Source organism: Vanrija pseudolonga, chromosome 4 (genome assembly GCF_020906515.1).
Source record: "Vanrija pseudolonga chromosome 4, complete sequence".
Lineage (NCBI taxonomy): Eukaryota > Fungi > Basidiomycota > Tremellomycetes > Trichosporonales > Trichosporonaceae > Vanrija > Vanrija pseudolonga.
This window is the reverse complement of record NC_085852.1, coordinates 3,380,631-3,406,101: the sequence shown is the minus strand read 5'-3', so window position 1 is coordinate 3,406,101 and position 25,471 is coordinate 3,380,631. Positions and strand designations below refer to the sequence as shown.

Sequence of the window (25,471 nt, the reverse complement as noted above, 5' to 3'; positions counted from 1 at the left end):
CGGTTGGCAAGGCGGACAGGCGGTCAAGTTGTCTGGTTGGTAGTGTTGGTCGCGACTTGCCTCGGTCGCGACCGGCCTAGCTACGGCAAGCCCTGTGGTACGTACATACGTACGATAGTCGAAATGGTTACAGGCAACGGCGCGTGCAGTTGCCGGCGTTACTGTAGAGCACCTCACGGAATGGTGCAGCTTTCCTGCCTGCTTTAGCGTCTGGCGCTGTGCCTGGCAACCGGGCTCTTTGAGTGACCAAGGCACCCGAGATGGCCAGCCAATCAACCAGAGGAAGCCACTGTGTGATGGGGGAGGAAGTTTGTTATGTGAATGGGGTGTGTCCCGAACGTTGTTTCATCGACGATTAAAGCTCGCTCCGCCTTGCTGCGCTTGTGCTCTCTGCAGTTTGGGCCTGGGCAGCCCAAAGACCCCCTTCAGGCACAGCCGCGTTTGAAGAGAAGATCTCCTCGCCCTGTCACATGCCGTTTTCAGGCGACCCTGTATCTCCTTTGGATTCACTAGCCGAACTGTAACATAAACGATAACGAAACTTTGGTGTCAAGTCCGTCGCCAGGAGTGACAGATCTGAGAACAGGGAGCACCCGGCTACGGGCGGGGGAGGTACACAGATGTCGTCAAACACCTGTTGCCTGGCAACCAAACAAACTTTGACAGCCCCAGCTTGACTCATTTCCCTGATGTCTGTGTTTGGGGGCCTGTGTTTGGGGTCTGCTGGTCTGAGGTCTGGGGGTCTGTTGGCTTCCGTCCCCAGAGGGGTTGGGACATCAGGCACACAATCTGGCCCGTCGCAACGTTGCAGTGTGAAAAAGTCACGAGGCAACCCGGCCACGCTGAAATCCAAGGTTAAAACACCTGTCACGACAATGCTTGACACGTTGAACTTGTTACAAACACACTGTCGACAACCTCACTCTGCCTCAGGATGTCGCCGCTTCAGTCCAAGAGCATGTCAGCCCTCTTGGGCAGGAAATCAGCGACTCATCGCGACGAAATCGAGACACACCAACTCAACAGCGTCGAGGACTTCAAGTTCAGTCACGACGTCGACCTCAAGCTCGCTGGGCACTCGTCCGCTAGGGCAGAGATTGCGTCGAATACTGGCACCATTGAGACCAGCGATGATCACTCGCACGCCTCTCCCGTCAAGGCTGTGGACATCGACATTCGCTCGGAATTTGAACGTGCCTCAATGCGAGTCGTATACCGCCATCTGACTTACGAGGTGAAAGGCGGCAAGCCCTGGTGGAAGAAGGTTGCGACTTTCGATTGGAAGAAGTCGACAACCAAGCGCATCCTCGACGATGTGTCAATCAGGGCCCCTGCCAAGGGAATGACTGCCATTCTTGGTCCATCGTGAGCTCTCGGGTCGCCTTGCCTTGGCTTTCTAGGTGCTAACTCGCGATTCTCAGTGGTTCAGGCAAGTCGACTCTACTGGAGGTCATGTCATTCCGCAGAAATGGATACCAGCATGGCGGAAAGGTTTGTGTCTCTGGGTTCCAAGAGCTCGTGTCAGGATTGTGCCTAATGCCTGTCACCAGTGCTACGTCAACGAACAGGAGGTCCAACCGTACCAGATGGCTGTTCTTGGCGCGCTCGTTGAGCAGGACGACGATCGTGAGTTTGGGCTTTCCAGAAAACAGTGGTTTCAAGCTGATGTTTGTGACAGACTTTGGCGTCCTGACCGTGAGGGAGACAATCGCGTTTGCTATGAAACTCGCCGGAAGGTATGAGGTCTCTCAACTGGACAGGATCATTGAGGAAATGGGTCTCTCGTCTTGTCAAAACGTCAGGGTAAGCAACAGCTAGAAAAGGACACTGTCGTGGAACTTGATTTAACGATTAGATTGGAAACGCAATTCAAAAAGGCATTTCTGGTGGCCAAAAGCGGCGGCTTACGGTTGCCACCGCCCTCGTTACTTCGTGAGCCTGAGACTCGGCGGCACCCTTCCTGCCCACACGTGGCTTGAACTGACATTGGAAACAGCCCCAAGATCTTGTTCCTAGACGAACCCACAAGTGTATGTGCTCAGTGTTGAGGTCTGACCCGTCAGCACAAGATGCTGACAACTTTTCAGGGACTTGACTCGTTCACATCAAAGCGCGTTATCGCCTGCATAAGGGATTACGCATACAAGCACGACATTGCGGTCTTCGCGTCGCTTCATCAACCATCCGTGGCCCTTTGGGAACATTTTGAAGAAATTGCGGTTCTTGACAAGGGCCGGCTTGTCTTCTTGGGGACCATGATCGACGCAGAGAACTTCTGCAGGGACAACATGTTGCTCCGGAAATATGTGGGTCGAAATGCACCTCGACACATGTTCAGGACTGATGGTGTAGGACAACCCTGCCGACAAGTTAATTGAGATGGTCTCTGGAATCATCCCCATCGTCAATAATAAAGCTCCTGCTGTAGCTATGCGCGAACACTATGAGCTTTCTCTACTCGGGAAAGAGATGGAGACTGTGCGATACGGTTCGGCAACTCTTCACACTGGCGACCTTGTCAAACGGAGAGGAATCTCGCATCAATTCAACGTTATCGCCGTTCTGTTTGATCGGCTGCTCACCAACTACTCTCGGTGCGTCGTCGCTGTCCTGAATCGAGTGCCCAGCTGACATCATGCAGGAACCTGCTTGCGTTTGGAATTCGAATGGGAATGTTCCTGGGAATGGGGTGAGCTGCAACACCCTTGTCCAGGGCTGCAGTATGAGGTTAACGTGCCATAGAGCAATGCTGGCCCTTATCTGGATCAATCTCGCCAGGGTCGATGACAGGATCAATGACAGGTGAGAGCGAAAGAGATGTTGTCTTGACTAACATCGTATAGGCTGTCGATCCACTTCTTCTCCGTTGCTTTTCTGGTAAGAGACGTCATGCGCGATCGCTGCCCGCGCCCCGCATAACGCTCACCTTCACAGTCCTTCATGAGTGTAGCCGGGATTCCGTCTTGTAAGTCACCCACAGCCTGCTTCCCTTCGTATTGGTGGTCTAACCAGCCGCTCCCAGTCATCGAGGAACGGTCGGTTTATGTTCGAGAGCGTAGAAACGGACTTTGTAAGCAGAAATTGTAAAATACGGTGGCCCGAAACTGACACGCCCCAGATGGCCCTCTCCCTTTCCTTTTGGCCAACACATTTGTGCTCATTCCATTCGTCTTTGGCTGCGCTCTAATCTTCAGCATCATCATCTACTGGTCCATTGGTCTCCACCCCGGGGCGGGACACTTTTTCCGATTCCTCTCCTTCCTCTTCCTTGCTCTCTTGGGTGGGTCTATTCTGCGGGCGAAAACATTGCGCAGGAAAGCTGACTGCTGCACCAGTTGCCGAAACCCAGTGGGTAGATGGATTCGCGACGAGCCGGACCGAGATGCATGCTAACCAACACGCAGATCTAGTCTGATTGCGGCCATCGTGCCCATCTTTGTTGCTGCGCTAGCCTTGACCGCCTTCGTTAATGGTTTCTGTTAGTAGTTGCTGGTGAGACGGCTCACCAATGCTGATACCGGTCATCAGGGATGTGTGTTCAAGGCTTCTTCATTCGAGGCCGGTCTCTGCCGAGGTTTTGGTACTACAGCTTCCACTTCATGGACTACCAAGTGAGTACTCCTCCGTCGACGCATGTACTGACGTGCCTCAGACTTACGCTTTCGAGATCCTGGCCAAGAACGACCTGGTCGGGGTTGTGTTCAAATGCCGCAACTTCTTCCCGGGAAGCACCACAGACTGCAATTGCGTGTACCCAGCATCACAGGAGACAATCGACATGTACGGAAAATGTGCTGTGACGGGACAGGACGTCATCGACGTGAGCTCTAAGGGTTGTCCAGATATGCTGACGTGCGCCAGTACCTAGGCTTTGGCGGAATTTCTGTCACTGGGTACGCTTTCATTCTTCTGGGCATCTTCGTTCTCTACCGCTTCTTGTAAGTCAATCGCCTCTGGGGGCTATTCAATGACTGACCCGGCGTTCTCAGCCTCTACATCGCCCTTCGTTACACTGGCAAACTGTGATGCTCCTGAGTACGAACTTCCCAAATCACCGCTTCCTCCTGAGGCCAACTATTGGCGCCGCCGTGAATTATGCATGTCGCTTACGACAGTTCCAAGGTGGCCTGAGAATTACCAGCCTAGGGGCGGGTCAGTGTTCCAACCTCACCACGGCCTCTACCAGCACTGGCCCCTCAGCCCTCAGAGCGTCGAGATAGGCCGTTTGAAACCCATTAACCGTCGTCACTCGCGTCGCCGGGACACCGTACCCAGTTGCAATACTGACAAAGTCGATACCGGGAACGTCGAGTCCTGGGGCATCGAGGGCATTGAGTCGCTTTGCAAACCCACGTAGGGCGCCGTAGGAGCCATTGTTGACAATAACGAAGACTGTCCGGGTTTGTCTCTGGGCAGCCGTGTAGAGCGCCGTGATACCATAGTTTGCACTACCATCGCCAATGACGGCGACAACAGTGGCGCCTGGTCGGCCAAGTGAGACGCCAACGGCTGCCGGCATCCCAAACCCGAGCCCGCCAGAGGCTGGAAAGTGGTATCCGCCTGGGCTTGTTATTGGGACACGGTCCAGGAAGAGCAGATCGAGTGTTGTGCATTCGTTGACATAGGTGATGGGCCGGGTACCGCTGGGGGTGGGCACTTCTTCGCCTGCGGCGGCCAGCACATCGAGGATCTTTGTGCCTGTCAGTGTACCATCGGCCCCACTGGAGGGTATAGTCCGGGGATCCAGGTGAACTATGCGATCCTCAATGACATCGGCGAGTTGAGCGAGTGCGTCGAGCAGTTCGACTACCCAAGCAGTTCCGTACGGTGCCCTTGTCGCCTCCTTGGGATCACACGTAAGATGAATGACCTCGGTTCCGTCTGGCAAGTATTCTCCCGGCTCCCAGCGGTGATATCGCATGGCTGGAGCGCCAAGGAGGAGCACCAGGTCGTGGCCCTCTAGCTTGCTGCGGACTGATTCAATGCCCGGGTGCAGGAGCCCGCGGTAGTGGGTATGGGTAGTCGGGAACGGACACCGAGGGGCGGATGGAGCGATCCAGACGGGGGCGCCGAGACGCTCGGCAATCTTCGCGACGTGTTGCTGGGCTCTAGCGGCGTCGACGTCGGGGCCAACAACTACCACTGGGCTGCTGGATCGGCTTAGGATGGCTTTAATGTCAACCAGCTGCGCGTTGGATAGTGACCCCGCTGTGTTGACTCTGCGTTTGGGCAGCAAGCTGTCACTAGGAAGGGCTTCCGCGGCCCAGTCGTCGTAGGGTACCGAGAGGTACACTGGCCCCTTGGGGTGTGTCGAGGCTTCGAGAATGGCCTGTGATACGGCTCGAGGCACGTCGGAGGCAGCCAGCGGTTCATGAGAGTACTTGACCAAGGGGCGAGGAAGGATGGAAGCGTCGACATTGGACAGCATGACTTCTTGACCCACTGTGCCGCGAATCTGTTGACCGGCAAGGAGCACCAGCGGCGAGTGCGAGTAGTGCGCATTGGTCAGAGCGCCCATTGCATTCCCTGTACCGCTGGCAGCGTGCAGGCTGACCAAGACGGCTTTGCCAGTGGACTGCGCGTAGCCATCAGCCATGCCGACGACAACGCCTTCCTGTAGCCCCAGGACATAGTCAAACTTGTCCTTTGGGAGACCGGCGAGGAACGGAAGCTCGTTTGAACCAGGATTGCCAAAGACTGTCGTTAGTCCATGTGCGAGGAGGATATCCACCGTCGAGTCGAGCACTGTACGTCTGGTCATATCCATGTTGTAGTGGAAAGAGCAACGGTGAGATTGTGGATACGGACTGGGCCCATGGTAATGCCGACAAAGGGCGCGCTGGGTAAACCAACAAAGACGGGTCAACCTGGCGGCTGGTGTTGGGCCCTCCTCTCTCCTCAGCTCAAACCATTACCAAAGCCTCCCAAGATCGCTCAGCATGTGCATGTTCCCCGCCCCAGATCCATCACGTCGGGTCGCCTCCTTCACCAAGAAGCTCAGGCGCTTGTAGATGTGGATGGATGCCAGCCAAGTTGCGACATGGTTGGGTGCATCGCGCCGGACTTGTCCGACGAAGTCACTGCTCGTCATCTGGTTCCGCCGTCTACGGAGCGGCTCACCTGGCCTGCATCGTCATTGAGCTCTCACACCATACTACCCCCCTTGCTGCTGGAATCGGCTCTCAAGCAAGCTCTGAGAGCGTTGCCAAATGGGTGCCGTGCGTCTGAAGCTTGTGCAAACACCAATTGCCGACGCATACGGTGAAGGCAAACGCCAAGTGTCGTCGGAAAACAGTCCACAGGCCGCGGTTGTTTATCAACAACTCTGCCTCTGAACAAATCAACACACAGTCTGCGGAGCAGCGCCGCGCTTGATGGGCGCTTGAGAGCAAATGTCCGACGCCCGGCGTCTAATCTGGTGGGCAGGCATCGACGTCGACCCATCTGCCGAGACTCTGCACTTTGCGCGCTTAGTATGTTTGCCGACCAGGGAGTCAAGGCCAGGGATCCAAGAATAAACGCACGGCTGTGCAGGTCAGATCCACGACTTGACCCCCATCTCGACCTAGTCTGGAACAAAAAAATGCCCTTGTCAAGCGCCGAGGCGTTCGCTTAACGCGATTGTTCTGATAATGAGATCCTATGCCATAGGACGACAACGACCGAACCGCTCACCCACCACTGAAAGTCTTGCCACTCGCTCCCCGTCACCACCGGCGCATGAGCCCTCTCAACTCAGCATCCCTATCGCATGGCCCATGTTCTATGGACCAGTTAACCGCGCAGATAACACTGTCCAGGAGCCCCGTCTCAGCCCCGTTTCTCGTTTAGGCGCTCTACGGCTGCGCGCTTTGGAGCTCCTGCTTACCGCCCGCCTGTTCCGACCGGGGCCCGTACGTACATCTCTGACGACAAGAAAAGTCCCCAGCCGAGGCTGTCGAGCAGGGTTAAAAGAGCAGAGTATTGAGGCGTCACCCCCGCTTCAGCTACACATGATGTCGACAACGGAAAGCAAATCAAACAGCCCGGCAGCCAGCGTCAACGTCGGAACGGTCGGGGAGAAGGACACGGCCGCCGTCCATGTCCACAACGCATCCCATGGCCACTACCAAGAAGAGGGAGAACTCAGGCGCGGGTTCTCGCTCCTGTCATGCTTGGGCCTCGCATTCGCAATCCTCAACAGTTGGAACGGTGAGTATGGTCTTTATACCGAGAGCGCAGCTGACAACTCAGCAATGTAAGCGTTCGACTGATACCCGAAACCTCCTAACCTTGCAGGTCGGCATCTGCACAGATTGTGTTGCCCTCTGGCGGCAGCGTCGCCATGCTCTGGGGCCTCGTTGTGTCGGCCCTCGCCACCCTGACCATGGCCGTCTCGTTGTGAGTCCGTCCGGTTGCACCACGACCCTCTTCTCACGCCCCAGTGCCGAGGTATGCCACGTCTATCCCATGACCGGAGGGCAGCTCGATTGGACATGTGCGTTCATATCCCCCGCCTCACCATAGGATCATACTGACCTCCAAGACCTTCTCGTCCCCGAAAAGTACCGCAACTTTGCGTCCTTCTTCGTCGGGTGGATGGGTAGCACCGGCTGGATCTCACTCGCTGCAAGCGCATCCATCATCGTGTCCAACTTTCTGAGTGGCATCATCGTCATGTGGAACGAAAACTTTGAGCTCAAGACGTGGCAGAGCTTCTTGTTCTACCTAGCGGCGACAATCATCTCCTGGGGTCTCAACGCCTTTGGCCTCAAGATCTTGCCCACACTCGACCGGATTGCAGGCCTATGGAGCATGGCAGGTATTGTCGTCGTATCCATTACGATCCTCGCATGCTCGAGTGGACGCTTTGCCAGCGCCGCAGATGTGTTTACAAAGTTCAGCAACGAAACAGGGTGGCCAGACGGCTTGGCCTTCTTCCTCGGGCTACTCCAATCCATGTTTGGGCTTACCGGATTCGATGCGGTCAGTCATCTTGTGGATGAGGTCCCAAGACCTGCTCGCACTGCTCCAATGGTCATGGTCATGTCGATTTGCCTCGGAGCGACCTCGGCATTCATCTACCTCGTCATCTTCCTCTTCTGCGTTCAAGATTTCGACGCCCTTGTGTCGTCGCCCACTGGCCCTATCCTCCAGGTCTTCCTGCAGTCGACCAAGAGCCTGGGCGGAGCGACCGCCTTGTTGGTCATTTTCAACCTAATCGCTCAAATCTTCGCAGGACAAGGCCTCACTACCGTTGCTTCGCGCATGGTCTTTTCGTTTGCCCGTGACCGCGGTCTCGGACACATTTCGCCCTACGTCGGCCACGTTCACGTTGGCCTCAAGACGCCGGTCAACGCTATTACCTTTGTGTGCATCTGGATCGTTGTCCTCGGGTGTATCCAGCTCGGCTCGTCGATTGCATTCAACGCCATCATCGCTTCATCGGTCGTCTTCCTGCAGATCTCCTACATCATTCCTATGACAGCGCTTGTCATTCGTGGGCAGGCTTGCTTGGAAGGTAATCACCACCAGAAGGCGGTCTGGAGCCTCGGTCGCTTCCGCCGCGTCATCAACAGCATTGCCCTCGCGATGCTGATCTTCACGACCGTCATCTTCACCTTCCCGCCCGCCATCCCCGTCAACGGCGAGAGCATGAACTATGTTGTCGCAGTGCTCGGCGTAGCCATCATTCTATGCCTCGGCACGTGGTTCGTGGATGGCCGCAAGAACTATCATGGGCCTAGAGACATCGACGCCAGACTTGCGATCGCCGCCACTGCCCTGTGAGGTGACAAACGTCTTGGATGGGTACCTGACAGCCTCGCTCGGTCTTCTTTCTAGTGTACATGTATCTGCCGTGGGGATGTGATCTGCACATTCGGCGCTGTCTTCACATGGGTCGGACGCGATCGCTGGCGGAAGGCGTCGACCTGGCGGCTGACATGTGGGGCCTAACGCACACCGAAGGACGAGTGCAGTTGGGAGATGGACGTGATCGCGCTGTGCCCCGCCAAGTAATGCCGGAGACGCAGGAGGAGAGCCGAATATGGCTTTCGAATCAGCGGCCAATGAGCCTCGGCGGTATTGGGCCGAGACGGAATCCACTCCTTGCTGTGACTGACACAGTCCTGCCGCATCAAAATAGACATGCAGTGTATTAGGCCACAGCACAGACTGACAAAGCAGTCGCATTGTTGCCGGGCGAGTTGCCGGTGCCGCTTCCGCTGCCGAAACCGATGCCGACAAGCCAATAGGACAAGTCGGTGGTTTGCAATCCACAGCCAAATGGCGTTATCCATCGTCACGACGAGGTCAGCAAGGCAAACCATACCGTCTAGTTTATCGTCGCTCGTTTTATCAGACAAGCCGCAGTCGTGAGTGGTGTATAGATGATGACATGCTGGATCAAGATGGGTCGGGGAGACGAACGCACCACGCCACAAGAATGCAGGCTTTAAAGCCGGCGAGAGCTCATCTCCATCAAGCTCACCTCCAACATGACCATCGACACTGCCATCCCTCCCGCGACAGCCACGGTGCTCATTATCGGCGCCGGTCCCGTCGGCCTATCGCTTGCAGTTCAGCTTCGCCTCCTCGATGTCGACACTGTGGTGATTGAGAAGGACCTTGAGGTTCGCGATGGCCATCCAAAGGGCCGCTCGACAGACCTGAGAACTGTAGAGCACTATCGCCAGTGGGGTGTCATCGAATCTGTTCGTCAGCAGGCATGGACGACAGCCGACCCCAAGCACCAAGTCGTCATCACCGAGTCACTCCTCACGCCTCCAATCGGATCGTTCACCATGCGCGTAGGCCGCGACGAGGCCGAAGTTGTGGAACTCGCTGCAGAGACAAGTCTGTCGATTCCACAGCCCCGCCTTCAGAGGATCCTTGAGGCACGTGCACTCGAGCTCGGCGCCAAGGTGTATCGGGGATGGCGAGCAGGCAACTTTGTGCAGGACGATTCAGTTGCTACCGCCGTTGTCGTACGCGACGCGGATGGAGCGTTCCAATCTATCTCGGCCCAGTACATCGTTGGAGCGGATGGCCCGGGAAGTCGGGTGCGCAAGGCTGTCGGCATCGCGGTCAACGGCGAGGGCCCGCTCGGCCGAACCTTCAGCTACGTCGTCAAGTCGGATGGACACCGCATCCGGGACATTCTCAACAGCTCCCCCGTGTACGATGCTCTAGGAATGCTGGTCGTTATCAACCAGGAGGCAAGCGGGATTGTGTCCACCCCCAATGACGACGACTGGGGATACGGTGTGTTCATTCCCGGCGCCGATGCGCCTGCACTTTCGGACGATGTCGCCAAGCTCAAGGCACAGGCCCTCCTTGGTGGGCCGGGCGCTGTTGACTTTGACATTGTCTCTCGTGCCGACTACCGGCTCATCACTCGCATCGCCGATGCCTATCGCAACGGTCGGTTCTTCGTCGCAGGTGACGCAGCACACATTTGCCCCCCGACGGGCGGTCACAACATGAACGTCGGCATCGACGATGCGGTCAACCTGGCGTGGAAGCTTGCGGCCGTCGTGCAAGGCTGGGGCTCTGATGCGCTGCTGGACACATACGAGGCTGAGCGTCGACCAGTGGGTCTCAGTGTTTCCGCAGAGTCGCTCGACAACTCACTGTCCATGCGGCGTGCCCTGGAGCGAATCAAGGACACGTACGCCGACCTCTCGGCAAGCGAACGAGCCGACATTGCCTGGCAGGCGACGTTCAAGCAGTGGAACACAAAAGGCATCACTCTGGATATCCGGTATGACTCGACGGCGATTGGGAGCAGGGATGGGCTGCCGACACCACCTGTCTGGCACCCCTCGCAGTACTGGAACGTGGCCTATCCTGGCCACCGTGCACCTCACTTAGTCCTTACCGACGGCCAGCCGCTCATCGACCACCTTGGCAAGCACTTCACCGTGATCCAAGTCTCTTCAGAGGCCCAGGCTGGTGACCAAGCTTCCAAGCTCGTTGCCGCTGGCGAGGCTGCCGGTATCGACGTCAAGGTTGTCACCATTGACTCGGCTTTGGCTGGGAGTAAGTTTCCCCAGAGCTTGACCCTCGTTCGACCCGACCGCTTCGTGTCTTGGGTTGGTGAGGAGGTGGACGATGCTGAAGCCGTTCTGGCTAGGTCGACGGGTAGGTAGATGAATGTTAGAGTCATAGACACTCCGAGATCGGGATGAATTGCCGCCTCATGCAGGAAGGTTGCCGAACACTCAACGTGACGGCAGCAGCCCTTGTCGCAACTCGACAATGCATGCCATTGTTGCTCTGTCATCTGGCCCTTCAAGCTCTGCACAGCCATTTGGCGGTCCACGCGCATGCATGGTGCGATGTTCACAGCCTCACGGGCGACCCATGTGCATCCGGATAACCGTCACCTCAAGGCGGTACTCGACGGCGTCCAGGGCGAGGAGGATGTCGGCTCGGCTGGATCGGGTCCTGAGGGCTGCGACCTCAGGCCAAGCGAAGAGGGTCGGCCCCGCGGACAGTCGCCGCACTTTATGAACAACAAGCCGTCTTCACTTGCTTGTTATCACCCACTGGCTTTCAAGTCATCGGGTCACTGCAGACGACCGTCTCGATGCCGCCGGCAGCGCGTGACTACAACTCACCCCAGTCATCACCACAGCCTGTTTTCCAGGCCCCACAGGCATGCAAGCGTTGTTATTCACGCAAGAGAAAAGTGAGTGGGGCTCGAGTGCGGCAAGTGTCCGACGAGGATGAACTCACCGATATCACAGTGCGATAGAAGGCATCCAAAGTGCTCGGCGTGCATTGAGGCGAATGTCCCTTGTGAGCTCGATGGCAAGGCAGCACAAAAGTCGCTGTTCGTGTAAGTTCTTTCGCCATGCAAGTGCTCACCACTTCACAGCCAACTCAACGAGCTGCGGGCAGGTACTGTCGACCTGCAGAAGCGCATCGAATGGCTTGAAGGGTACATTCGACAGGTGTCGCCAGTGCTTGGGGACATATCTGTTCGGCCCACGGGCTCCCAGCTACCCCAACCAGTGTCGTCGTATGACTCGCCGGCGCAACTGGCCCCGCCGCCGACCGTGACGACGACGGTCCAGCTGTCGACTTTGGTGTCGTCTGGCGCGGCTATGCGAGTCGACACGAGCACTCCGCCTCTTGCGCTGGCTGGATCGTCAAACCACTCTCCTCCCATCACCTCCGCTGCACTCCACCCCGCTCTGCCGACGTTGGACGAAGCGCACGAGTGGAGCCGCGCCGTGTTTGCGACACATAGTCAGAGCCGACATTGCATCAACCCCCAAGAGCTGCATGACGACACAAGCCTCGTGTACGGCGAGAACGGCCTCATTGCACCTGGCCTATCAGCCTCACGCTTCAGAACATTTGCGGTCATGTACCTGGGTGGGATGATACAGAACCGTCGAGGCGATGGGCAAATCAGCGAGTCGTGTCGAGCTTGTCGAGCCTTTGCGCTCCAAGAACTTGCCAACGTGACTGCACAGGAGGACTTGGTAAGCGCATCACTATTGCAGAACGCGCTGACATGCAGACAGCAGTCCAGGCCCTCGCCCTCATGTCGTTGATAAGCCTGTACGAGCCTGGCGGACCAAGCCTGTTCCAAGTGGTCGGCTTTGCAGCCCGCACAGCACTCTCCATTGGCATCCACCGCCGTGACGAAGTGTACTTTCCCAGCATCTTGGATACCTTCCATGATGAGGCAGCCTTGCGCGCCCACAACGAGAAGCGCAAGAACATATTCTGGGCCGTGTACTGCTTGGACCGGCTTGCCGTGTTCACCCTCGGCCTGCCGCCAGCTATCCGCGATAGCGACATCGACGTGGATGTAAGTCCCTGCTCTCAACTGCACTGACGCCCCAGATGCCAACAGTGCCCATATCGTCGTCAGGTGCATCGCTAGAAGTTCCCGAGGTCGCGTTACGCATCCATAACATTCAGCTTCGCCGACTCTATGGCAAGATCTACGAGTCGCTCCTCACAGTACCGTCTCGAAATGACTTGTCAGTGTCCGCACGCGAAGCCATTGTCGCAGATCGCGCCCGTGAGGTTCAGGAATGGTACGACAACAGCCCCTTCCGTGCAGCATTCTTCCCAATGTCCGACTCCAGCATCTCGCGACAGGCCGCCGACGACATCTCGTATCACCAAATGACCATGGGACTGTATCGACCATCCCCACTCATGCCCCACGTTCCATCTAGCTATGTGACAATCCTAAAGTCGTCAGCAAGCATATCGGTCGACCTCTACAGGCACTATTGGCCACGACAGCAGGTCTTGTCAGTTTGGACTCACCTGTACCAGATCATCTCGTCCTGTACAACACTGGTGTACTGCTTCTGCGAGTACCGCTCTCGTCCAGATTTGGTCGACCTACCCTCAGAACAGGTCGAGGGCAAGATTGCACAGTGCCAGGACTTGCTTGCGCGCTTCGGACCCGCTTGGCCGGAATCTCAGCGGTACCAGGCCATGTTTGACGCCTTGGTGCAGTCGTTCAGATCGTCCCAGCCCTCGCCAACCCACTCCATGGAGGCACCAGTTATCCGGCCACAGCCTCTAGCTGTGCAACATGCGGAGGAGCCCGCACCGCTGCAGATCCCGTTGTCAAATGTTGCCAGTGTCGCGACCATTCCGAGCGTCACCAACGGAGGCGGCGAGGTGGACCTGTCAATATTTGACCTGTTCAACTCGACCCAGACCGATGGGGGCGGACTTGCCGGATCTGTGGGGCAACCTGGCAGCGGCACATCCCCAAGCAGCGTCATGATGGGGTTCTGGGCCCAGAACTTGGTTCCCAATGCGTAGTGCATGCATGGTATCACAGTGCCCAGTAATGTCCATGACTGACGACTTGGAGTTGGGGTTGACGGAGCTGAGCAAAAGCTTGACTCGCGCCCGGCGTGCGCCGCATTTACAATCACAACTCTGGTCGTCTGCCCGGGCCACACCCTGCATATCACTACGATTACAATCAACCTTCTACAATGGAGACAATGGCCGCATCAAGCTTGCTCGCTGCCAGAGCAATCTGGTCCTTCTTGTTCTGAAGCCACATGCGGTCGCCCTTGACACGCTGTTCAGCGACCGCGGTAAGCTTGGCGAGTTGCTCCGGGCCGATGCTCCCCTCGCTAATGCGGGTCTGCACAAAAGCCACAGGGTCAAGTGACGCCGATAACTCCTCGGCAGTCCAACCGTCGAGGGGCTGGCCTAGTGTCTCGAACGCAGCCTGTGACAGCACCGCTGGTGTAACGCCGGCACGGGCGATGCCCTGGACCTCGCAGATGCGCACGAGGCGAGCCACGACGTGGTGGGCTTGACGGAATGAGAGACCATTCTTGCGCACGAGCTCGTCGGCGAGGTTACTTGTGGTCGACCAACTCTCATGCAAAGTCTTCTGCACACGGTCCGAGTTGACAGTCAAAGTTGACACGATGCCGCCTGCGAGGTCAAGCATTGCGATTGTCTTGTCGAACGCCGCGTCAAGCTCGGGCACCTTTCGCACTGCTTGGTCGCCAGAACCTTCACCCCGGAAAGCAGCGAGGGCCGAACCGCCCCAATTGACTGCCGGCCCTGCTCCATACTTGATAACCTCGAGCGCGACAGGGTTCTTCTTCTGAGGGAAGATGCTGCTGGTGCTGCAGTATCCGTCGTCTAGTTGGATGAAGCCGAATTCGATGCTGGACCAGATGTGGAGGTCCGTCGCGAGGTCGTTGAGCGTGGCCATGACAAACGCCAAGGAGCTGGCAATCTCGGCGGCGTAGTACGCTTCGCGAGCAAGTCGTGAGCTCAGTACAATGTCATCAAAGCCGAGAAGCTCGCGGGTACGCTGACGGTCGATGGGCCAGGAAGTGCCAGACAAGCCGACGCAGCCCAGAGGACTCCTGTTGGCGCGGGCGAAGGCATCGGAGCAGCGCTGAAAGTCGTCGTGAAGGCGGTCGGCATAGCCAAGCAGATAGTGTGCAAAATGACCGGGCTGAGCTTGTTGTAGGTGCGTGTATGTGGGAATGAGATTACCGGGATGACGCTTGGCGGTCTTGATGAGCGTCTCCTCGAGGGTGGCAACTGCGTTGAGGATCTCGAGGAGAACATTACGCTTGAAGAGTCGGCGAGCAGTGGCACCCTGGTCGATTCGGCTGCGACCCGTGTGAAGGTTACCAGCAATGTCCTCACCGAGGGCAGCAGCAAGAGTTCCCTCGATTTGGAGTAACATGCTGCCCTTGGCTGGGTCAATGTTGACTCCGGCCGCACCGCGCTTGCGTAGATCGCTGAGGGCGGGAAGGAGGGCACGGCCAACATCGCGAGCAACGATGCCCTGCTCAACAAGCATGACAAGGTGTGCGAGATCGATTTGCAGGTATTGGTCGAACTGCTTCTTCTCGCGCTCGAGTAGGGGAATGAGGTCGTACTGGAGCAGGTGGGCACTCGGGGGTTTAGCGAGGCGAGCTTCGGTGAACGCTGCGGTGGCATGTCCGGTGGCATGCCCATGGCCGCTGGCATTGACAATCACCTTGCCATTGGCATGGGCACCATTGGCGTCTGTAGGGGTCTCGGTGACGGTGATGGCCATGGTGTCTGTTGGAGGGTCAGCTACACGGCTCTGCTGAACCGAACTCACCAAGGCTCTTTGCCTCAAGTTGTTATCGCCTCTAAGTCGACAACTCGGTGTCTGGGTTGGGCCGTTCTTGGCATTGGCCAACTCCGCGGTTTTGTATCGTGCGGCTGTGGACGCTTCGCGACTGGGTTCGGCGGACGACCCCGCCAGTCGCAGGATCTCCAAGGAGACGAGGGTGACATGGTGTTGACAGCATTAGAGGCCAAGTGTAGCGAGGGATGCCGCAATGTTGCGCACAGTGGATCCACAACAACACTGGCGGACTGGTCCGCCCGCAGTATCAGTTGTTGATCAAGGCCGTTCCTCCGGAAAATGCTCAGCGGACGAGTCCGCCGACGTGGGGTGCCTGCCATCGCCCGGTTCGGCCAATGCAGTCGCCTACATTCACCAAATAGACCGAGCGGCACTGTTCCGTGTTGGAATCACACGACTAGCTCACGCGAGCCGTGTACATGTATGCCGATACCGCCGTCATTTGTCTGCGGGGCAGCCTTGCGTTCGGGGACGTTGGGGTAATATTGCCCGCAGCAAGGGATGGGAGTAACGACGACCGGGGCATGGTAGAGTAGGATCCCGGCTTGCGCTCGTCGTCAATGGGTAATGTGCAGTAGTAGCCCTGCGCATCGCTTTCGGATAGCGGATCGCGCTGGAATATGTGGGGAGCGAGGTGGCAAGAATAAGCTGGGTTGTCGAGATTGAATGACCACAGCGTGGTCGGGCAACTTAGCTGTGCCCCGCACCTCGGCACCACGTGGCCAACGAGACACCAGCACCAGCGCACCATGCAACCCCAGTCGCGGCCAATCTCCTCTCGGCACTCTCGCTCTCACTCTCACTCTGCACAGTCCCACAGCCCACCGCCGGCCCCATTCACTGCCATGATCATGTCCTCCGAGCTCACAAGGGCAAATGTGGCCCCACAACACCAGCGATGGATCTCCGGGCCGCCAAGGGCTCACTGCCCCGCGTTAAGCCCCCAGATCCCGGCCCGGGATATGAAAAGTTGACAGGGCCCACTCGTCGCGGCGGACTCGTCCGCCCGACGACCTCCATCGTAGACGACTGATACTGCAGCAACTTGGACACTGACCTTATCTCTGTCGTTGTCAGCAGATGCGCTCGACTGTAACCGCAGTGGACATGTCCGCCGTCGTGTCTTATTTATGAGACGACAGAGCGGTCACGAATGAGGGCCCCCAACCAGCCCCGCCTCCTCTCGCCCTCCGGGACAGCGCACAACATGGTTTCCAACAACGCGGCGCCCCCCGCTACTCGGCCTGTCGATTTTGAAGAGAACGATTACAGCGACAAGGCAGTCGTCGACATTGCTGCCCAGGCAGCTGAACATGTCAAGTCAAAGGAGGAGCGCTTGTTTGTCGCCCGCCTCGACTGCGTGCTCATGGTCTTTGCCTTTCTGTCTCAGGTGATCAAGATTCTCGACCAGCAGAGTGAGTTGGGTAGCGATGTGGACAGAGGAGAATGCTGATGGGCTGCAGATGTTGCGTCGGCATACGTGTCGGGTATGAAGGAGGGTGAGTGTCGCAGTCGCGTCGGCGAGGCATTGCTGACCCTCTCAGACCTTCACATCAAGGGCAACGAGTACAACTACTTCACAACGTGAGAGCAGGGCCCAAGCAGTGCTGTAGGCACACCGCTTACACCAGACAGGTATTTCAACATTGGCTACGCCATCTTCGTCATTGTATGTGGTGACGGATCGGATCGCACGCAGGTGCTAACTCACGCAGCCCTCGCAAATCATGATGACCAAGGTCGACCCTGCTATCTGGCTGCCGTCCCTCGAGATCGCCTGGGGCATCCTCACCCTCGCCTTCTTCCGCGTCCAAAACGTAACCCAGATCTACATCATGCGCGCGTTCGTCGGTGCATTCGAGGCCAGCGCGTACCCCGGCACGGTCACGCTGCTCGCTGCGTGGTACACGCCGCGTGAGCTCGCCTTCCGTATTTCGGTCTACCACAGTGCTCAGTGGGGTGAGTCGCTTTATGCGTATGCTGTCGATGCTGACCATTCACAGTCGGCTCAATGGTCAGTCTCATTCTGTCCATCACACATGGTCCCTAAGCTTGGAAACAGATATCGAGCGGCCTCACTGCCGCCATCTTCCAAGGTCTTGACGGCGTTCATGGCATCGCGGGCTGGCGCTGGATGTTTGTGAGTGACAGGTACGCGCCGGTGAGCTTGTTTGACACTATCACAGATCATCGATGCCATCCTGACGGTGGCACTGGCCGCCGGTGGCTTCTTCCTCATTCCTGGCTATCCGTCAAAGAAGAAGTCGGTCACGTCGTGAATTGCTCAGACTTGCAGCTGACCCTCCCAGCCCTCGTGCATTCTGGCTCAATGATCGTCACCTGGAGATTGCCAATGAGCGCAGCAAGCGCTTTGGCCGTGCAGCCAACAAGTCGTTCAACCTCCGCGCGGTCAAGCGCGCCTTCAAGTCTCCCCAGACGCTCCTCATCCCTACACTTTACGTAGCCTCGCAGCTCGCTCAGCAAGGGTACCTCTACTTCAACTTGTGGCTGAAATCCCTCAAGAATGCCGATGGCTCCCCTCGCTGGTCAATCACACAGGTCAACGCCCTCCCGATGGCCGGCTATGCTGCTTCCATCCTTTGCGTTTGGATGTGGGGCTTTGTATCTGATCGTTTCCAAAACCGGTGGATCGTGGTAGCCGCCCAGGGTGTGAGTGTGTCCGCCATCCGCTTGCACACCGCTGACACCCCGCAGACCATCGGTTTGATCCCAGGCATCATGATGAGCGTGTGGAACATTCCGATTGGGGCAAAGTACTTTGCCTACTACCTCTGTTTCACGTTCCTTGCCACCACACCGCCGCTCATGGCATGGCTATCGGACATGACCCCGAACGACGCCGAGCAGCGAGCCTTCATCATCGGCTGTACAACGGCATCGTGGTATGCGTTCAACAGCTGGGTCAACATCCTCGTGTGGCCAGCCAGCAAGGCGCCTCACTATCCCGTCGGTTGGCAAGTCACCATCGGCTTGTGGTGCTTCATCTTCGCGATGCTCGCCCTCACACGCTACGTCGATCTTTACTATGTCCGGCCCCGCAACGCCCGTCAGAGGGAGGATGCGGCTCTCGAGGCCGACGACTTGGCCTCGGAGACATCCCCAGACGCCAAGTCCAATGTTGTCGTTGCGGTCCGCGAAGACAATCGTGCGTAGGTTGGGAAGGGGAGTGGGGTGGGGGTGGGGGGACGCCGTAGTGGGTGACTAGCATCAGTCACGTGTGGAGGTTCAGTTGTGGGCAGCCGATATCTGTTGATGCACAAAGTTGTCGAAGTCATGCTACGGCTGTCGAGGTTCTTCCAATCGCTGCTCCTTCTAAGCCGCCCACGAGGTGGAACCTGGCTTGGAGTCCTCCCGGTGAAGGCTTCGGTCTGAAGCTGATAGCACCGTGAAGCTCACTCGACATTCCATGACCCCTGCCGCATTCCATGTGAGGCTTTTCACCCATTAGCCCCAACACCATGTGAGCGGCTCTTGCCTGGCGGAAATCTCAATGCCCACCTTCACTCAACTCGCGCACCAAGATGGACAAATCAAGTCACAGTTATCGCGAGCCTTCGAATGGTGTTGATACATGTCCAAGACAGGCTACAATCACCACCACCAATAGCTCTTCTCCGACAAAAGACGTGGTGCACACGAGTGATAAGCGATTGCCTCTTCAGCATTTACCACATGAGCATGAAGGGAAGAACGAGGGCGGCGACGGCCACCGGGAGGGCAGGAAGAGTGATGGCGGTGAAGCCAGACGAGGGCTTGGCCGTGGGGCTGGTAGTAGGCGCAGCCGAGTGGGTACCCGAGGCAGAGCCGGCAGCGGCAGAGGCAGAAGCGCCAGATGCAGAAGCGGCAGAGTGGCTGGCACCGGCGCTGGCGCTGACGGCACTGGCGCTGGCTCCGCTGGCGCTGGCTCCGGCACCGCCGGACGACTCGGCGGCAGACGGCGCGGCGGACGAAGAAGCCGGGGCCTCGGACGTGGGAGCAGCCGACGAAGCGGGGGCTTCGGCAGACGTCGAAGCAGCACCACCGCCACCACCACCAGTGGCCGAGGCTGCGGCAGCAGAAGCGGCGGCGCCGCCCTGGTAGCCAGTAGCACCGGGAGCGAAGCCGGCTGTAACGTTGTTAGATCTTAGACAGGCACGAAGGTGCCATCACTCACCGATACCCCCAGTGCACATCTGGTCGAGGAGGGACAGGGCCTGGTTGATGTCACACTTGTTCTGGAGGATACAGGGGGTCGAGGCCGTGATGAACTCGTTCTGCTTGGTGACACACATGCACTGGACATCGGTGGGGCCGGCACATCCAGCGGTCGAGGACGAGCTGGTGACGCACTGAAGGATACAGGCGGGGACGGCCGAGATGCTAGGCGGGGATATCAGCTCTGGGCCAGCTGGTGATAGTCGTCACTCACGAGACACCCTGGGCGGCAACGCCGGCGGCGGCGACAAGGAGCGTGGCAGCGATGAACTTCATGGTGAGGGGATTCGAGTGGTTGGTGATCAGACGGGAAAACAACGCGATACCTCGGTTTAAATAGCTTGCGAGACAGTGGGCGACGCGCTGCAGAGGACGTGGTGACTAGACTCAAATAGCTTGTTGGAGAGCACATGTGGGCACTGCCGTTGTACCCCGGCAACGCTCGGGAGGACAGACGCTGTCGAGGAGAATGCCGCAACCTTGGCGACAATCACGGTAGGCGCAGCCGCCGGGCGGCATCCTTGACGGGCCATGCATTCAAGTATCCGCCAGGTCTGCGTCTGCTGGGAAGACAGTTGAGCGGTAGGGTTCCCATACCTGGCCTAGCCTGGAGCGGTTGGAGCTGAGCGAAACCGAGTTTGCCTGCCGCTCGTCGGCTGTCGAGGATGCGCAGAGTTATCGTCCGACTGACCCCATGGAGCCATGCGGCCCCAGGCGGGTCACCCCTACACCAACTAGTCACGAGCGCTAGCCGCATGACGCGGCTGCTTGGGGTGGGTGGCCTCGCGCGAGATCACCAACACACCCAAGACACCAATAGCCATTCAATGCCGGTAAGTATGGCCGAACTGTGACCATCTTGGCACTAACCGGGGGCAAGGGTTGCAGAGAGCCGTCAACGTCACGAAGCGGGAGGGGGCGACGACGACGACTCTGCTCTCGCACCTTTCGGCATCTTTGGTCAGAACGCCTGCCTGCCGCCTCGGGCCATGGGCGACATGGTCTCGCTTTTCTTCCGACGCAAACGACACTAAACAATACAAGGACCCGTCCGTATTCAGTGCATGGACCCTGCGCGTCTTTGATTGCCGTCTACGCTAGCTTCTGCAGTGGAGGCATGGCCTGCTGGGGTGTTGGGCCCACTTTCCTCATGTGTTTGCCCAAGCCACATGTCATAACAGCCGTCGAGCGCGACAAAGGACGTGGTCCTGAGAGGCAGACGCGTCTAGAGTCGCGTCCTCCTGCCCAAGCTATGAGGCAAAGGGGGTTGGGGATGAATACAGAGTGTCAAGCATGTGTCCCTAAATCCCAGTTGTCTCAAAATCGGCCATGGGCCCTTCGGGATTCTATCACGGCAACTCGGCGAACAGAAATCACGTGCACCACAAATGACATTGCGGGCATGGGCAACATACAAGAGATGTACAGCATTACTCTTGAGTATCAACCTGACGCTACGCGAGTGTCAACCTGACAGTCTTGACCTCAAACGGCCCCAGGGAGACTCGAACAGCCACCCCATTCTCCCTCCGCAAGCTCAACTCTGAGACATGCTCCTCGAGAATGTTGACAACCTCTGCTCGGGCAACGGCCAGCCCAGCACTAAGGGATCAAATGTTAGTGCCAGCAGTACTAACTCCGCCCACCAACCCCTACTCACATGTTGACCGCTGCACGAGCCGTGCCACCTTGGTGTTCATAAAGCCGCACAATCATCGTCTTGGCACCTGATGCGCCGTCATCCTCTCCGCGCTTGATGGTCTCCAGAACAACGTTCGGCGCGCCAGTCACACTGAATGGCGTTCCCAAAAACCCTCGGGCCCCGAGACCGAGGCCACCACACGTCCGTAGGCGCAACGGGTTGTTGAACACGGCGGCCACGGCAGGAACGTCGGATTCGCCAAAGCTCTTGGCGTGCGGGTAAACGGCAAACGAGAACTCGTGGGTGCCCTTGTCGAGGGTCGGGTCGGGCATCCGCGATCCACGAAGCAGCGACAACGTCATGACATTGCCCGTGACGGCGTACCCATACTTGCAGTCACTGAGCAGAGCGACGCCGTACCCCCACTCGGAGACGTCGGCAAAGCGGTGCGCACAAACCTCGAAGCGGGCAGCATCCCACGAAGTGTTGCGATGTGTCGGTCGGCGCAGAATCCCAAACTGCGTATCGTATGTCGCCGTCTCGGACCGGATTGCGAGCGGGAGCTCAAACTTGACAAACTCGTGCTGCTGATTCCAGTCGACGCGGGCATTGAATCGGAGCATGGTGCGAGCCTCTGCACTGGGGACCACGGGTACAGCGTCGAGCGAGATGGTGATCTCAAACGAGCTGTCGCCGTATCTCAGCTTGGCAATGAGGCTTCCCCGCAGCGGCCCAGACTCGTGGACAGCCACGCTATCAAAGGCCAGGTGCTTTACCTGGTGGAGATGGTGAACATCCACATCCCAGGCATCCCAGAAATTGGGCATGTCCTGGTACATGGCGAGGCCTGCCGAAGCGCCTTCTGCGAGAAGTTCACGCCTGACCGTCAGCCGCCGCGCCGCACCAGGGAAGCAACTTACTCGAGACCAACGTCCACTAAGCTTGTAATCCGCCCATTGCTGATGGTAACGGTGATGAAGGCGTTGGACAGGACGAACACTCCAGGCGAGACCTCCTGGGTCGACACTGGCGTCCCAGCATAGTCTGCAAGCTCTGCGACATCTCGCCGCCCATCCATCCTCGCCAAGACGTACTCCCCACCATTGGGCGGGGTTTGATGACTGTTGGGTGCGCCTTTCGGTACATGGACCACCTCGGTGCGTGCAAAGCCAGGCAGAGTGTTGATGACCAGCACCATTGTGCCAGCGGGGCCGTACAAGACGTCGTAAGCCTCGCTGATGATCTCTTCCAAGTCGCACTTCACCCGCCTATATATATCAGCCGTGTCAACGTACACCTCGGTGATGCAAGTCCCGGGCAGGACGTCGTGGAACTGATTGAGCATGACGTCTTCCCAAATGGCGTCGAGGTGGGCCTTGGGGTACTTGTAATCCGGGTCGTGCAAGCTCGCCATGGTCGCCGCGTACTCTGCTTCGCGGAGCAGGTTCTCGCTCAGTCGATTGGATTTCTTGATCGCACCCCCGGAAGTGTACGTCGCTCGGTGCAGCTCGAGGTAAAGCTCGCCGTGCCAAGTCGGCAAGCGCACACCATTGTCAGAGTCGGCTCTGACGGCGTCGAAAAAGTCTTCAAAGCTGCCCGTCCGAATGCGTGGCATGACCCCTCCCGCGTCGGCACGCGATTCGAGTGCACGCGTGCGACGGAGCCTCTCGAGCATCGGCGCCGTGGGGCCGCCACCGCCATCCCCGTGCCCGAAGAGCAGCAGTGCGTGCGCGCTTACATCGGCGTTCTTGCCTGTCATCCCCATCCGCAGCTCTCGCACCTTGCACTGCGCGTTGTATGCGTCCACAGGAGTCATGTGCGTGAGCACCTGGGACCCATCGAGCCCAACCCAGTTGAAGGTTGAGTGCGGGAACGTGTTTCTGACCGGTCAGCAATGCTGACACTGACGACCACTCACACGTCGTTCCAAGACAGCTTCTGGGTAAAGAAGTTTGGTGCGCCTGCCAGCCTCGCCAGCTGGGGTAGCTGGGACGAGTACCCAAACGTGTCGGGCAAAACAAACGTCTGCGACTTGTTGCCAAACTTGCGCTGGAAATACCTCTGCCCGTAGAGGAACTGGCGGACAAGAGACTCGCCCGATGGGATATTGGTGTCCATCTCGACCCACGTACACCCGAGGGGCTGGAATCGACCTTCCTTTACGCGGTCGAGGATACGGGCCCATAGGTCAGGGTACAGCTCTTCGACCCATTGGAACTGTTGCGGCTGGGTCGCCGTGAAGATGAACTCGGGGTATCTCTCAAGGAGGTCGAGCTGGGCGCTCCAGCTCCGACCCGCCTTTTGCTGCGTCACGCTGTATGGCCAGAGCCACGCCGTGTCAATGTGACTGGAAGTTAGGGTTGGCGTACGCGTTGAATCCACTCACCAATGCCCAATCGCCCAGAGTGAGATGTCTGAGGTGCGGCCTTGCTGCTCTCCACGTCGGCACTGCTCCTCGACGCGCCGCTCCCACTGGGACCCCAGGACCTGGTCCGCGGCATTCCGCGCCTCGTGGACGCTATCGAGGTCGCCGCGAACGAAGGCATTCATCATCTGGTTGGCTGTGTATAGCGCGCGTTGGGCAAGTGTGCTCTCACGCGGCAGCTCCCGGCTCAGGTCATGGATAAACTCGAAGTCGTACAGAAGGCGGTGGGCTTCCATGTTGGGCACGACAAGGTCGGCTGACTTCAACTCCCAACGGGTGCGGGGCTGTGGCACATCAGTAAGACACATGCCATGGGCACTTGCCTGTTGTTCACTAAACATGTTGTCGTCAACCCCGTAGCCTCCGTTGCAGTTCGCTTCAATGTAGTAGCTTACGGTGCCGGCGGCCACATCGTGGGCTGGGATAGTGAACCCCACTCGTCGGTCTTTGTTGGTACCGCCCGTCAAACCTGACATCAGCACGGAGCTGATCCATCAAATATCTCACCTTGCAGAGGCCTCCCCTCGATATCAAAGATGAGGGCTTCACCTTCGGCATCAAACTCGAACACGACGCTTTCAAATTGGCTATACTCGGGCGGGATGTTCAAAGTGACTTTGAACCAATGGTTTGACTGATGTCAACTTGGGCTGCCTGCTCAACACTCACCCAGCTTGGGCCAAGAATCATGCCCTTCCACACTGGGGCATACGCCTGGGCCCTTGCCTGTTTGAACGATGGCTTTGCGCCGGCCGGCGCGGACCAGAGCTCCAGGTGAACGTGCGGCCTCCCGTCATGTCGGTGTATGTCAAGAAGCGACGAGAGGTTGTAGTTCCGGTAGTAACCACCCTAGGGGATGGTGAGCGGCGAGGGTATAAAACGACCCACAATAAACTCTTCCAGTCGACGACCAGATTGAGGGAGCGCTTTGTAACCTACGGCTATCAGCTGGGCAACGTCCAGCAATTACTCACGGGCCTCGTGCGTGTGCGTTGGATATGAGCTTGCGGGACTATGTCGGTGACTAGGTGTGCCATTTGTGGGACTTCGATGGTTTCCGTGTGCAGTTTCACGTTCACTCATTTCGAGAGTTGCTTCAGAGGTTTCGACGGCGTGCTCGACCGACATTCTGTTAAGACTTTACCATGAAACCGTCAAGGGCGAAGTGAGCAGGATCGGCTGTCACTTGTCGGGAGGGACACCGAACCACATCCGACAATGGCGGATCACAGTCCCCCGCACACCGATAATTCGGTGGTGGTATTCGCCCCGAGCTGCCTCTGTTGCTGACGGTAATTAGGACACGGGCTGCAAGACCGTGCAAACTCACGACTCCCACGCTCCGCGACGCCGCTTCACGTTGGGCCGTAACTTGCCGCCCCCTTGACACCCTCGGATCCACGGTGGGGGTTGCCAATTAACTGGAAAGAGCATGAGTGGAGGCCTCGGGAACCCCGTGTGAGTGGGTGCTGACCCTGCCCATAGGTTACCAGAGTGGGGGAGTACTGAAAGCACTGCCACGAACAACGTCGACGAGCCACCTGCCACCGCAGCTCGCTCG

At 58.0% G+C, this 25,471-nt stretch overlaps 9 protein-coding genes across 9 annotated transcripts; 5 read left to right on the top strand and 4 right to left on the bottom strand.

Annotated features, from left to right (window-relative positions):
* Nucleotides 1–934: 934 nt before the first annotated feature.
* On the top strand, nucleotides 935–4,026 carry ABCG11 (ABC transporter G family member 11; the record flags this gene model as incomplete). The annotated part of the gene is made up of 21 exons (XM_062773197.1): nucleotides 935–960; nucleotides 1,027–1,365; nucleotides 1,422–1,491; nucleotides 1,551–1,626; nucleotides 1,679–1,803; nucleotides 1,856–1,932; nucleotides 1,997–2,030; nucleotides 2,088–2,306; nucleotides 2,353–2,594; nucleotides 2,642–2,689; nucleotides 2,743–2,802; nucleotides 2,844–2,877; nucleotides 2,935–2,965; nucleotides 3,023–3,070; nucleotides 3,119–3,280; nucleotides 3,336–3,348; nucleotides 3,405–3,478; nucleotides 3,529–3,611; nucleotides 3,653–3,820; nucleotides 3,862–3,938; nucleotides 3,990–4,026. The coding sequence occupies 21 exons, from the start codon at nucleotides 935–937 to the stop codon at nucleotides 4,024–4,026; spliced, it is 2,043 nt and encodes a 680-aa protein (XP_062629181.1).
* An 80-nt stretch (nucleotides 4,027–4,106) lies between these two features.
* On the bottom strand, nucleotides 4,107–5,767 carry mdlC (Benzoylformate decarboxylase; the record flags this gene model as incomplete). Its single annotated transcript, XM_062773196.1, has 2 exons — nucleotides 4,107–4,142; nucleotides 4,172–5,767. 2 exons carry the CDS (start codon nucleotides 5,765–5,767, stop codon nucleotides 4,107–4,109), a joined length of 1,632 nt encoding a protein of 543 aa, XP_062629180.1.
* A 909-nt stretch (nucleotides 5,768–6,676) lies between these two features.
* HNM1_7 (Choline transport protein) lies at nucleotides 6,677–9,050 on the top strand. The gene is made up of 5 exons (XM_062773195.1): nucleotides 6,677–7,191; nucleotides 7,234–7,237; nucleotides 7,279–7,380; nucleotides 7,425–7,477; nucleotides 7,526–9,050. The coding sequence occupies exons 1-5, from the start codon at nucleotides 6,759–6,761 to the stop codon at nucleotides 8,767–8,769; spliced, it is 1,836 nt and encodes a 611-aa protein (XP_062629179.1). The 5' UTR covers nucleotides 6,677–6,758; the 3' UTR covers nucleotides 8,770–9,050.
* Nucleotides 9,051–9,479: 429 nt separating this feature from the next.
* dntB (4-methyl-5-nitrocatechol 5-monooxygenase) lies at nucleotides 9,480–11,132 on the top strand (the record flags this gene model as incomplete). The annotated part of the gene is made up of 1 exon (XM_062773194.1): nucleotides 9,480–11,132. The coding sequence occupies one exon, from the start codon at nucleotides 9,480–9,482 to the stop codon at nucleotides 11,130–11,132; it is 1,653 nt and encodes a 550-aa protein (XP_062629178.1).
* Nucleotides 11,133–11,544: 412 nt separating this feature from the next.
* On the top strand, nucleotides 11,545–13,788 carry STB5_3 (Protein STB5; the record flags this gene model as incomplete). The annotated part of the gene is made up of 5 exons (XM_062773193.1): nucleotides 11,545–11,674; nucleotides 11,733–11,824; nucleotides 11,864–12,476; nucleotides 12,515–12,808; nucleotides 12,844–13,788. The coding sequence occupies exons 1-5, from the start codon at nucleotides 11,573–11,575 to the stop codon at nucleotides 13,786–13,788; spliced, it is 2,046 nt and encodes a 681-aa protein (XP_062629177.1). The 5' UTR covers nucleotides 11,545–11,572.
* Nucleotides 13,789–13,954: 166 nt separating this feature from the next.
* argH (Argininosuccinate lyase) lies at nucleotides 13,955–15,550 on the bottom strand (the record flags this gene model as incomplete). Its single annotated transcript, XM_062773192.1, has 1 exon — nucleotides 13,955–15,550. The coding sequence occupies one exon, from the start codon at nucleotides 15,548–15,550 to the stop codon at nucleotides 13,955–13,957; it is 1,596 nt and encodes a 531-aa protein (XP_062629176.1).
* Nucleotides 15,551–16,702: 1,152 nt separating this feature from the next.
* SEO1_0 (putative transporter SEO1) lies at nucleotides 16,703–18,820 on the top strand. The gene is made up of 9 exons (XM_062773191.1): nucleotides 16,703–17,043; nucleotides 17,092–17,127; nucleotides 17,173–17,212; nucleotides 17,264–17,297; nucleotides 17,344–17,587; nucleotides 17,680–17,768; nucleotides 17,815–17,903; nucleotides 17,938–18,298; nucleotides 18,344–18,820. The coding sequence occupies exons 1-9, from the start codon at nucleotides 16,782–16,784 to the stop codon at nucleotides 18,800–18,802; spliced, it is 1,614 nt and encodes a 537-aa protein (XP_062629175.1). The 5' UTR covers nucleotides 16,703–16,781; the 3' UTR covers nucleotides 18,803–18,820.
* Nucleotides 18,821–19,314: 494 nt separating this feature from the next.
* Nucleotides 19,315–20,131, bottom strand: LOC62_04G006622 (uncharacterized protein; the record flags this gene model as incomplete). The annotated part of the gene is made up of 3 exons (XM_062773190.1): nucleotides 20,058–20,131; nucleotides 19,803–20,008; nucleotides 19,315–19,754 (listed from the first exon to the last, which is right to left on the bottom strand). The coding sequence occupies exons 1-3, from the start codon at nucleotides 20,117–20,119 to the stop codon at nucleotides 19,315–19,317; spliced, it is 708 nt and encodes a 235-aa protein (XP_062629174.1). The 5' UTR covers nucleotides 20,120–20,131.
* A 1,166-nt stretch (nucleotides 20,132–21,297) lies between these two features.
* Nucleotides 21,298–25,038, bottom strand: ams1_2 (Alpha-mannosidase; the record flags this gene model as incomplete). Its single annotated transcript, XM_062773189.1, has 9 exons — nucleotides 21,298–21,445; nucleotides 21,504–22,364; nucleotides 22,406–23,365; nucleotides 23,404–23,832; nucleotides 23,872–24,379; nucleotides 24,418–24,544; nucleotides 24,580–24,759; nucleotides 24,799–24,845; nucleotides 24,885–25,038. The coding sequence occupies 9 exons, from the start codon at nucleotides 25,036–25,038 to the stop codon at nucleotides 21,298–21,300; spliced, it is 3,414 nt and encodes a 1,137-aa protein (XP_062629173.1).
* Between the last annotated feature and the right edge of the window lie 433 nt (nucleotides 25,039–25,471).